This window comes from Salvia hispanica, chromosome 5 (assembly GCF_029641045.1).
Source record: "Salvia hispanica isolate PSC_SH4W2 chromosome 5, Shi_PSC_v1, whole genome shotgun sequence".
In the NCBI taxonomy this organism is placed as follows: Eukaryota; Viridiplantae; Streptophyta; class Magnoliopsida; order Lamiales; family Lamiaceae; genus Salvia; species Salvia hispanica.
Window position 1 is genome coordinate 14,224,507 of NC_142696.1, and position 13,677 is coordinate 14,238,183.

Sequence of the window (13,677 nt, forward strand, 5' to 3'; positions counted from 1 at the left end):
TTTCCGTTTGTAAACTTGCATGAAATTAGTTTAATTAGCTTAGATCTGCTTTCGTTTACGTGAATTTCTTATGAATCTATGTTCTCTCTGTTCGCTTTCATGTTTTACGCCTGAGCTCTGTTTCAGATTTGTGTTATTCATTTCATCTAGTTGCTTAGAGAAGAAGTAGAGAGGAGTTAGTTAAAACCGCAGTCTCTGTCACCTTTTCGTTGTTTACAGTTTTTTGTGTCGTGCACGCGTCTGTGCCAGTGGTCCCACATACCTTTTATTCTTTCCATTTTTAGCTTAGTTGATCCAGTCGATTTCCTTAGTCTAAAATGTCTCTAGTTAGTTGATCAGTTTTCCCCTTAGTTTAAACATAACCCCAAAGTAAAGCGTGGCCGCAGCCAACCTTCCAGATGTCTCATTCCCAACTCCAACCACATCCATCCCTGAGGGATTCGGCCCTTACTTCTCTTTACTAGTTTAATAGTATTATGGGTTAAGGTCTTGAACGCTCTTTCCACGTCTCTTGTTCACACCCAGCGATCAGTAGTAGTTATCCAGCTTGAACCGGTTGTCGTTTGACTTGATCGGGTTGTGTGTTCTACGTGTTTTAATTTACTTGTGAATTGTGAGTGCGAAGGAAAAATTTGATCAATCAATAATAAAATAGTAGCAATAGAAAATGTCAATACAGTGTCAATATGTGAAACTTATTTATCATTTATGATAAAAGTAAAATAAAATTCTTAGAGGACAGATGAAAATGAAAAATAGAACTCCAGGGACGGTGATTGATGGTGTATAGAAATCGTCAAAACACTAGATACATAAATAAAGAAGGAATGTACCTCCAACTTAATAATCGATACATGACCACCTGTACGAATCCTCTTAATAATTTGACAATTAATCTCAATATTAAATGCAACTCATATTCGTTGATTACAAACATAATTGACTTGGATCCTTCACCAACTTAGTTTGACAACTTGAAAAGAGACAAATTTAATTTATAACAAGAAAATAGTTTTATTTTTAAATGGTTCCTTTATTAGTGCTTGCATACACATGATTTTATGAGTAGAAAACATCGCAACTGTGAGATGGCCGCCCTCAGCCGCATTCGGTGGTGGTTGGCTTGTTGCACTGCATTGTTGACGGTGGTGGTCGGAGACGAAATATTTTTGGAGTGGCGCGTGAAAATAGATTCTAGAATCAAGCCAATATCACAAGATCAGCCGGTATATATACGTGATTTATTTGAATGTTGTATTATCTCTGTCCATAAAAAATAAACTCACTTTAATCATTTTGAGTCATCCACAAAAATTAGAACAATTCCAAATATTGGAATTTCTAAACAAATACCAATTCTACACATTATTCTAAATATGGACTCCATAATCCACTAATACTTCTCCCATCACTTTTTTCATCCATATCTTATTTTATCAATTGCGTATTAAAATTCGTGTCAATTACAACTTTGTTTAGCTCTTGTGGACGGAGGTAGTATTTATTTATTTTATTGAGTTCTGATTAATTGTTTGGATTCTTATTTTGAATGGAGAGTAACAAATTTGTATTGGTCTTTTACAAGGTCATCACGGTTAATGATTTATTTCCGGGTCCTCTTATTAATGCATCAACCAACGATTATGTGCATATCAATGTTTTCAACGATATGGATGAGCCTCTTCTCATGACATGGTAATGTATTAAATACGTGACTTTATTTTCTATTCGTTTTATGACATATTCGCAGCAAAAAGCACATTTTTTATTACTACAATTAACGATCGAAAACATTGGTTATTTACTTATTTACTCTGGGCTTTTAACTCTCTTCGTCCCACGTCCCAATCAAGGGCGGACACATAAATTCTTTTCATTAGGGGCTACACTATACATTAATTTTAATCTCTCCGTCTTTTAAAATAGACTTATTTTGGACATATATTAATTTTTCCAAATAAGGAAAGCATATTTTCTTTTTAATAGAGTTAGTCTTGTTCTCTTACTTAGTACATGGTAATACTTATATCATTTCAAAATAAATCTATTTTTAGGAGACATGGATATGAAAATTAGTAACCCAAATGCAAAAAATTCACAAAGACAACAACTAAAAATACGTAAATATTTTACAAATAAAACTAAACTAAGTACTACATACATTAAAATGTTACTATCATTCCACTATATTTAGAATCGAAATACAGTAGTACTTAAATCAAATTTAAAATATTCAACTTTAGAACTCAAACTCATTTTAAACTCAAATTAAATATTTAAACTGAACCGTTTTAGTAAAATATCATAAAATCCTAGTAACATAAATTTAAAAATGCAGAGCGTATAGCATTGAATTGAAAATAAGAACTTCTGTATTACTTATAATACGGGGTTATATGTATAACTATTATCAGTTCTATTTTAAAGTGGCATGCTTTTTTAGGGAAACACAACTCCTCATTTTATAAAAGAGTTTATCGTAATATACTTCATCCATCCCACTAAATATGAAATGTTGCTTTTCTGCACAAGATTTTATGTAATATTGTTTTGTGAGTTAATAAAAATAGAATAAAGTAAGAGAAAAGAAAAAAGAAGAGATGAATATATTTCCATTTTAGGAAACATTTCTTTTTTATTAGGACAATCAGAAAGAAAAATGTTTCATTTTTAATGGGACAGAGAGATTATTAGTTATGTTTTATGACTTGGTCTTCTTCTTCCCGGTTTAGCGTCCACCACTGTTTTTTGTTATCCATGTAACTTTTTAAATTATAGGTTGAGTTCAACCCATCTAATATTCAATTTTCAATAATTTACTCTTCAATAGCATTCACATATTAAGGGCTTAAGACAATTTTTGTAAATTTTAAAAATTATTTAGTAGAAAAAACTAAAAAAAAATGTTTTGGCAAGGCTTAAGCCCTACCATCTCCTTTACTATGCCCTTTCTTGGTCCAATTAAGATAACATACTTATTTTTTTTAGTTAGTCACAATTAAGATGGTATATTTTTATTTTGAGTAACTTTCTCTTTCCAATTAATACACCAACCCACTTTTTTTTGCAAATTAAATATGCAACTCTATTCCTTTCTCTATTTAATACTTACACTCACTCTATATCTCTCCAACTAACCACGTTAACAAACAACTCCTAAAATCTCGTATCGACTAAGATATGTGTCATCTTATCCGAGACGGAAAGAATAGTATTTTTTCTCTTTTCAGACTCCACTGCTCATGGTAGTTGTATGTCACTTTTTAATTATTTGAATTTATTTTCAATGAATTTATCACTCAAAATGGAATTGTGGTACTCATTGAATTTTGGTTTTCTTGATTTAAGTTCCATAAGAGGCATCCAGTAATGGCGTGACCGATAATTATTCTGATTATATCAACTCATTATTTCTGGATATGTTAGCTTGTAATTTGAATACTGTTACAGGATTAAAAATACATTACATAGTAAGAAGAATTTTTCAGATTAACTAGGAAAGAGCGCAGAGTGATAATTAACGGATTGCCCAGTGATTCAAAAATTACGAAATGATGTTATGTTTCGTCACCAAAAGGTCAGAAGGCTAAGAGCTACGACACTCTTACATACTCCATCCGTCCCACATAATTTTATCCACTTTGACCCGGCACGGATTTTTAAGAAATTTAATGGAAAGTGAGTTGAAAAAGTTGGTGGGATGTGGGTCCTACTTTTAAAGTATTAGTTTTATAATAAAATGTGAGTAGGAATGTGGTAGTGAAATATGAGGTTCACTACCAAAAATGATAAAGGTGAAGTGTATAAAATTATGTGGGACGGTCCAAAATGGAATACTGGGTAAAATTATGTGGGACGGAGGGAGTATGTATATACATGAGTGAGGCTGTGAAGGAGAATAGATGGAGAGAGAGAAAGGAAGACACAATACTATAAATTAAAAATTAATTTACTGAAAGTTACTCCCTCCGTCCCGGATAATTCGGGTCACTTTGACCAGGCACGGATTTTAAGAATTGTAATGAAAAGTGGTTTGAAAAAGTTTATGGAATGTGTGTCCTATCTTCATATATTAGTTTTATAATAAAATGTGAGTAGGAATGAGTTAGTGGAATATGAGGTCCACTACCAAAAATAGTAAAAGTGAAATGAGACAAATTATGTGGAACGAACCTAAATGAAAAATTGGAACGAATTATCTAGGACGTAAGGAGTACATGAATAAATGAGCGCGAACAAAATAATGGGTCTATACGCAACGCCCCCAGAGACAAATAAATTGAAAAAGGATAGAATTGTCATTAAAAAGTACACAAAAAATGTAATTATCCAATTGTCTAGGTCCTATTGGTGCTAATTACCGCAAAAAATGTAAATGCAACTGTCCATAGATTATTTATGTCATTCACTCACACATAATGGTAATTGGTAACGTCGCCTATTAACATAGGTCCGAGAGTATTATTTAAATAAAATAAAGTTCTACCAATAATTTTATTAATTTTCAAATTTATCTAAAATAAGTAACTACATATTTATTCGAATTAAAAAAAATAGAATGTCAAAATTGGAGTATTTAAAATTTTAGTATTTGTGGAACAGATATTTGACAAAATAGTGATAATTCAAGTAAAATAAAATACTTATATAGAATATCACAAAAATGTAGGAATGGAATTCAACAAAGGCTAAATTCTTGGCAAGATGGGGTTTCAGGCAGCAATTGCCCGATCCGTCCCGGCACCAATTGGACTTATGTTATCCACACGAAGGATCAAATAGGTAGTTTCTTCTATTTCCCTTCACTCAACTTTCAAAGGGCGGCCGGAGGATTTGGCCCGATCCACATTAACAATCAGATTGTCGTTGACGTGCCCTTCCCAAAGCCCGAACAAGATTTTGATCTTCTCGTTGGCGATTGGTATTCTGAGAATTTTACGGTATTATCATTCATCTTCATCAACTATATATTTTTTCGATGACTATTGTTACATATAGTCCTATCATCTTATTTCCTCTGTCACACGACAAGTGACATATTTATTTTTTGCACGTGTTTTGGAAAAGTAATATTCTCTCAGTCCCGTCTAAGTTGAGTCATATTCCTTTTGGGATGTCCAAACTAAGCTGAGTCATTTCCTTTTTATTTTTTACAAAAAATTCAAACATTTCACCACTCTTACTTTATTCCATCACCGACTTTATTATCTCTTATCTTTCCTATTTTATTTTATTTTTATTTGAACAATGCAACACAGTTTCTTAATCTCAGTGCTCAAAAGAGCTATTTCGCCATTTGAGGTTATCCATGATTTAAGTAGCCATTTACTTATTTTTAATTTTGGTATGTGAATTGCATATTCCACTAATTTTTTACGATCACTATTAATTATAAAACTAATTCTTAAATTGGTCACACATTCTACTTATTTTCTCCATTTATTTTTCTATTCACAAAGTAAAACAATTTGTTATAACCTGTGGTGAGTTAAAATGGTTCTTTAAATGATAGAATAAGATATTGTAAAGTAAGAGAGAATAATGTAAAGAATAATCTTTTCTTTATTAATTATTCTTTCCCTTATATTACACTCTGTTCACTTTAACAATTTTTTACCCCCTCCATCCTAACTAAGAACTTTTGGACACATGGATTAGGAAATAGTATGGAATGGATTAAATAAAAACAAAGTAAAATAAGACCGAGTTAAAAAAGTATGAGATATAAGAGAGATTAATATAGGTGATGCAATAAAGTAAGTGTGATTAAATGTTTTGTTTTATATTAAAAATAAATCAATAACTCAACTTTGTTGAGAAGTCCCCAAAATAAATACAACTCAACTTAGTTGGGACGGAGGGAGTATAATTTTTTAAAACACGTGCAAATATGACGTGTGTCACTTATCATGGAATGAATGGAATATAATTTCAATTTTTCAATAAATGTGCGATCCACTCCTTCCGTCCCACAAGAATATACACTTTTCAATTTCGGAAACTCTTTTCTCCCTTACGAGGTGATACTCATTTCCTACTAACAATACTTTAATTACTTTTTCTGTCTACCATCTTTTACTATATCTATTTTTGTAATAAAACTCATGTCGAACCCAAAGTGCATATTATTTAGGGACGGAGGGATTACCAACACGTATATCTCTTCTCTCTTTCTCTGTCTTTACCCTGAACCCAAAGTGCTTATTTGACTCTCTTTACCTTATAATTCTTATTTGAGAGAAACTCCACAGATTGTTAGGGCTAGAGGAGGCGTGGGCTTTTTTCCGGATCAGATGCTTATGAATGGAAAAAGCCCATTTAATGGACCAATTTCTAAACCCTACGAAAGTTTCAACGTAACAGAAGGTGAGAATTTCATTTTTCACAAAATCTATATCCACCAGGAATCAAAAATGACTTCTCATGTTCTATATATATTTGGAAGCAGGAAAAACTTACAGATTTAGAATCACCAATGTTGGCAACTTGTGGAGCGTCAATTTTAGGATTGAAAATCACATGTTGCTGTTGGTGGAGACCGAGGGATCATACACCAATCAGACGATGTTAAGTTCCCTCGATGTCCACGTGGGGCAGTCTTACTCAGTGCTTGTCACAACAGGACAACACCCAGCAGATTACTATGTTGTCGCAACACCAAAAATACAAGCGAATAATTCAATTGCAGCAGTTGGTGTGTTGCATTATCACAAATCTACTGCACTTCCTACTGGTCCACTACCGATTGGGCCTGATCCAAATGATATCAATTTCTCTATCAATCAAGCTAGATCCATCATGTAAGCCCAATTCAATTTTATTTATTTTTTTCGTAAAAATGGTTCGATCTGCTTCAACCATATCACGACCAGACATTTTTAATAACGACCACATACTTTGATGACATTATTTTATTTAGGTCATCATTTTTTTTCATTTTATATGTAGGATGAATATGACAACCGGCGCTGCAAGACCTAACCCTCAAGGCTCTTTTAATGTCACAAACGTGACACTATCACAAACTTTTATTCTTAATGGACACATCGCCATACTCGACGGATTCACACGTTACACCCTAAACAATGTCTCATACAAAAGTCCGTCTACTCCATTGAAGTTAGCCGATCAATTCATCAACGGCTCTGGCGTCTACGAACTCGACAAATACCCTATTCACTCGGGCCTTGCTGCCCCAGTGAATGGGACATTTGTTGTGTCAGGACTCTATAAGGGATGGCTAGAGATCGTGTTTGTAAATAATGGGGATATGTATGACTCTTGCCATTTGGATGGGTATGGGTTCTTCGTGGTCGGGTAAGTTATATATACTCATTGGGATCTAAACGAAAGAATTAGTAATATTGACTTTTGTTGGCTTTCCATATAAGTTCAAAATATACACATAAAAGTTCTAATCTTTAAAAAAATTGTTATTCAATCTTAAAAAAGGACTTTACACATAAATAAATGCGTGATTTCTAAAAAATATATAATACTACCTCCGTTGGAAAAAAATAGACAAAGTTGTAAATGAAATGGATTTTCATGTGCAATTGGTATAGTAAGAGAGAGAGGGAGAAAAGGTGGTAGAAGTAGTTCAGTGAATTGTGAGGTCCACATTTAGAATGATGTGTAGGACAGGTATTAGTTTAAAACTTTTTATATTTAGAATTGGTCTAATTTTGGTTTACGCCCTAAAATGGTAAAAATAGTCTATTTTTTTTTGGACGGATGTAGTAGTACATGTATATATATCCAGCTTAGATTGGTAAATTCAATATTGAAATGGTAACATGGTTCTCCTAAAATCACACCTTACATTTTTAGTCCCATACACGCTATATTTGTTAAAATAGTCCATATTCACAAATTTTCTATGTCTAGAAAAATTAATTTCTCTCTATTCATGTATATAATTTTTTTAATCATTACTAACACTATGTTTAAATTGTGAGCATTTTTGCAGTTAAAATATGCAAACACTTATATTAGTCTTATCTTTAAAAGACAGAGCGAACGTTAATTTTGTTTGATACCACATATGTTCTTGTCTGTGTAGCTTTGGTCTAGGCCAATGGACGCCTGAGGTACGTACTACGACATACAATTTGTATAATCCAATTGTACGTTCTACTGTTCAGGTACATATAATCTCCCGAGATTAATCAAACACAATGACGAATTGGACAAACACAACATGAACCACATTTTATGATAATCATGTTCAGGTTTACCCAGGTGGATGGACAGCAGTGTACGTGTATTTGGACAACCCGGGAATGTGGAATTTGAGGTCACAAAACCTTAAACGTTGGTATTTAGGTCAAGAACTCTACATCAGGGTTTATGATCCTGATCCTAACCCTGCAAAAGAGCGTCCACCTCCTTCCAACCTCCTATTTTGTGGTAATCAACTATTTAAAACTCTTTGTTTATTGATTATGATAGTACGTAGAACTTATTAATTTAAACATTACATAAATAGAAAAAAAAAATTGTATACAATAGCGTAAAATAAGGTCATGTTAGGTTGTTAATTATCTTAAATTGCTAACTGCTAAACTATATCAACACGAAGGTATTTGTATGTCTACTAAATTTTGTTGACATGTTGACATCTATTTTACATGTCAACACAAAGATATTTGTATGTAAACTACCTTTTGTTGACATACAAATGTCTTCGTGTTGACATCTGCAATATGTTTATATCAATTTAAGAAAGTTATCAACCTAGCATGACTATATATAATATAACACCCCGAGCTACATTATTAGACTGAAAACCTATATTATTAGACTAAAAAACGTACATTATTAGCCGAGCATTATTAAACTAAAAAACTATATTATTAGATGACGCGTGGCATTAATCTAATAGTTAGATCACAAGATGTAGTGGACTGACAAGTGTTTTTTGTTTTTGCATATATTAAGAGTTAGGATATTAATACATCTTGTATTCATATCCTAACTCGGTGAATAATGTAGAGTTTTGGTCTAATAATGTGGCTCGGCGATAATGCAGCATTTTAATCTAGTAATGTAGATTTTAAGTCTAATAATGTAAATTTTCATGTAATAATAGAGCTCGACTATTATTATCACAACCATCGAATCCAAGGATCCAACAATTGTGATGTGTTTTACACTAAGAAGGTGTACGGACCCTAATACACTCTATCCCTATACATAGTATTCATATGGGGTGGTTCTAGTGCGAACTTTTTAAAATGAGAACATTGATCACAAAAATTCATATCAGTTTTCTAACATATTAATATCAGTTAAGATAAAAAGAACATGTATAGCGCATTATACTACTCTATAAAACCTACTCCCTTCGTTCGATTGTAAGTGACACATTTCTTTTCACACGTGTTTTGAGAAAATGACTCCGTTCCGCGATAGTTGAGTCATTCCATTTTCTGCACTCGTTTTGAAAAAATGATAATAAATAGTTAAAATGGAGAGAGGTTAAAGTAAGTGACAAAATAAGGTAGATAAGAGTTTTATCTACACTATTCTCTCGCTTACTTTATTGTTTCTCCATTTTAACTATTTATTATCATTTTCCTAAAACAAGTGCAGAAACTGAAATGATTCAACTAACGCGGAACGAAAGGAGAGAAAGTGTAAAAGTAATTGCAATTTCATAGTTTTATAAGTTGATGTAAATTCTGCTCCCTTTAAGATTTTAATCTAGGATCGCGATAGTACAGTTACGCTATACATTACACGTTGTGCAAATGGTTTGTAGTTTTTAAATTAAAGAACACTTTTTAACTTGGAAAATTAAATTTTGTTCGATAAAATTCTTATTGTGCAATATAAATGCAGGGGGGGTTTCACCTCCTCCTCCACCTCAATCGCCTTCGAACCCGATTTTAACTTCGCCGCCACCTGCTTCAGCTGATGCGAAGACATCGCACATTGGATGGTAATAATTAGTTGATATTAATCAATTACTAAACTATTTTGTTTTACATATCTTCGGATCCTACATTATTAACGACATTAATTCTTGTTTACCACATACATACAATGGAGTATTTAAATATAGAGGTTGGAAAATAAACACAGATAACCACAAACATAAAAGAATTGAACTCATGGAAATCGATACGATGTGTATCTGCGTCTAGGGGTGATACCAAGCTAATGATTTCACTATATAATTTTTGTATACATAGGAATAATAGAAAGCCATAATTTTAGTCACAATAGGAAACATAACTCCAACGATGAAGGATATATATTATACGGAAACAAAGTACAGATATGGTAGTAAACATTTAAGGTGTGAACAAATCCCCAACAAAATATATCATAGGGAAATAAATCGTAGATATGGTAGGAAACACACTCAGCATGATTTATTTTCATTTAGGAACCATACTTAGTATCAATATTTTCTTGATATCATCCGTGTATCTGCTCAGCATCGCCTTTCCTTGTTTTAAAGTTCCAAGGCCAATTGAAGTTATGCATAACATCAACATATCCAAGGTCACCACCTTAGTAAAAATGTCTATTGAATTCTCACTCCAAGTATCTTCTCAAGTTGATAGATTTTCAACTCCAATAAATGTCTAATGTAATGATATTTGAACTCCACATGTTTTGTTGTAGAATGCTACATTGAATTCTTTGCCAAGAAAATAACACTCTGACTGCCACTATAAAATAACACTCTGACTGCCACTATAAACTATGCCATTCTTGTTATCCTTCTGAAGTTCATCTAAGAAACTCTGTAACTACATCATATCCTTACATACCTCCATCACAACTACATATTCAGCTTCATTAATAGATAAAACAACAGTCTTTTGCAACTTAAAAGTTCATGAAATAACAACACCCCCATAAGTAAATACGTATCTGGTTGCAATTCTTTTCTAATTTATGTCATTAGATACCAAGTATGCATCCACATTAGGGGTGGCAAAATTGGTAGCGGGTATTGGGTAGTTCCCATCTCGATCCACTACTCGCCGGGTATCGGATACCTGCTACCCAACGACAACGGGAAATGGGGCGGGATCGGGTAATGTGTTTTAGAGTTTTGGGGGTAGCACGTATACCCGCTACCCGCGCAGGTATACCCGTTAATCCCGATAATACCCATTATTATTGTATTAGACATATACCATCTTTTAATACTTTATAGAATCTAAGAGTTCTAGAGTTATTTTGAAACATTTTTATATTCCAACGAACATACAATTATTGAAAACTCACCAGAACTAGCTAGTGTCCTTCACTTTTATTCTCAATCTATACAATGCTTACCATCAATATTTACAAAGGATTTCAAATTTTCTATTAGGGTTTCGAGTCGGGTACAGGATACCCAACACGGGTATCAAGTAGTCCCGATATGTTGCGGGGAGGGTATTGAGACAATTAATTTGGCTAAAATTGGGTACGAGTACCCGACTTGTCGGGTACGGGTACCAACGGGTAACCCGTTTTGCCATCCCTAATCCACATGACTTGTCAGCTAAACATTCTTGATATTGAAACACAAGATCAACTGTGTGGCAACTCTTAAATATCAAATGATTCATTAACTATTTTCGAATGTTGCTTGCATGGATCACCAATGAACTTGTTGTGGTTTGCAGCGGAAGATTTGCAGTTTTAATTAATCATACAATAGATCTATTAAGTTTGATTGAAAGATATACATCTATATATACAGATTTAGGCAGACCCTCAACTAGTCCATTACCAACAACCATTCGAGTAACACACAGTCGCCCAAAAGTGACGATTCTCCAACCATTAAAATGAAGTACAGAGATGGCCTTAACCTAAACAAGGAAAAGTCACCAAATTACTCTACTCAAACCAATAAAATAACGAAACAATCAAACAAAGGAGAAACAAAAACACATTATGCCTTCATCTCATTGTGCCCTTTTGGTTCACGTTGGATCCGGTGTGAATGCGGTATCCTGCCCGTTTCATCCTCTTCCACCTCACCATCCTCTTCGAGCTCATTCGTATCAAATGCACCATTTGGAAGCATTCTTTAATATCGGGTCTTGCTAGTTTCCATCGTCATTTGAGTGTGTGTATCCTCGCCACAATTCTTCAAGTATCCCCATCCACTCGAGGACCCAATGTCCGAACGAGGTATGACTACTCTTTCTTTACTCTCGCCTGCAGCCAAAGTAGTCGAGTCCTCAACTCTCGTGTTTTGTCATGGTGGAGGGATGATAGGTTTGCCTCTGTGTTAAATTTCATAAGCGAAGTTGATATCAATCGAGTTCAATTGCGCGATGAACATGTTGAACTCGTTCAAATGTTGTTACACTGGTCTATTAATCGGCTTCCCTACGATATTCTTAAATTAAATAATCGCATTATAAGATGAACATTGTTAGCTGTGGATGGTTTCTCATACATCTCCTCCAACAACTCCCACTGCACGTGTTCTATTTTGTGGGTTTGGACTTTAGGTACTGATACTTATCTTTACCGTACATTTACTTGTCGATCTGCATCTTCAGAAACCCAAAATTAGATTCGACAAACTTTTCCACAACAATTTATAGTCGATTCCCATCGTGATTTCTCTCACCCGTACCTATTGATGTGAAATGAACACATAATATCACAAATATAAAAGAAATGACAAAAAAAAAATTGTTTACCCAATTCAATGATGTGTATCTAAGTCTAGTGGGCGATGTCAAGCTAGTGACTGTACTATATAATTTCTAGATCAAATTTACAATAAGAGAGCAGTACTGTGTATAGACAAAATAGAGAATCATAAATTCTAGTGACATTAGGACACATATCCTTAAGAAAATATATTTTAAGAAGTATGTTCTGGTTTAACTAGTAAACTATCCTACTTAAATTATTGTGATTAAAAAATTATAAATCCTTATTTATTTAATAGACATTGATATATTATTCTTAACACATATTTTTTCAAATTTTCTTTATGTGTTGCAGGTTGTATTTCTTAACGAGCTGTATTCTTTTAGTCATCTAAACAAGCTGCAAATGAACTTTTGGGAGGAATTGTTAGTATTCAATGTTAAGAAAATTAATGGACTGTAATTTATTGTACATAAATAAATTTTTTTTATCATGACAGAATCATATATATATAGATATATGTATATATACATAGAGTCCCATTATCCACAAATCCACTCTTAAAGACCGAACCACCGAATCCTATCAAATTAGGGCTTTTAGATCTAGTTTTTTATGGATAAGATACAGAAATTTATAAATTATTTCCGCCTTCATCACGAGCCTATTTTAATTCATCCAAAGGTAAATAAGTCATACTAACATGTTACGAAGATTTAACTTCGTTCCAGAATATATTACTTCATTCTAGTAGGTTTTTACTTCATTCCAGTAGGTTTTTACTTCATTCCAATAGGTTTTTACTTCATTCCAGTACGTAAATGTGGTTTCGCCGTCGCGTGCCGTTCTTTCTCTCTACAATATCTATCACCAACGCCATGACGCTAATATGGTTTAATAAACACATGGAATAATGTAATAAATTATTGGAATGAAGTATGTGTAGAAGCATTTGAAGTCCTACGGGAATGAAGTAAAAATCTTATCCAATGAAGTAATAACGTTTCTGAATGAAGTAATAAACTCACTTGAATAAATTGCATTTTTAAATGT

General features: G+C 33.2%; 1 protein-coding gene across 1 annotated transcript; it reads left to right on the plus strand.

Annotated features, from left to right (window-relative positions):
• Positions 1 to 1,088: 1,088 nt before the first annotated feature.
• On the plus strand, positions 1,089 to 13,018 carry LOC148926336 (monocopper oxidase-like protein SKU5). The gene is made up of 10 exons (XM_089058119.1): positions 1,089 to 1,226; positions 1,586 to 1,695; positions 4,670 to 4,940; positions 6,252 to 6,366; positions 6,449 to 6,800; positions 6,949 to 7,317; positions 8,063 to 8,144; positions 8,232 to 8,409; positions 9,844 to 9,943; positions 12,979 to 13,018. The coding sequence occupies exons 1-10, from the start codon at positions 1,089 to 1,091 to the stop codon at positions 13,016 to 13,018; spliced, it is 1,755 nt and encodes a 584-aa protein (XP_088914245.1).
• Positions 13,019 to 13,677: the final 659 nt, after the last annotated feature.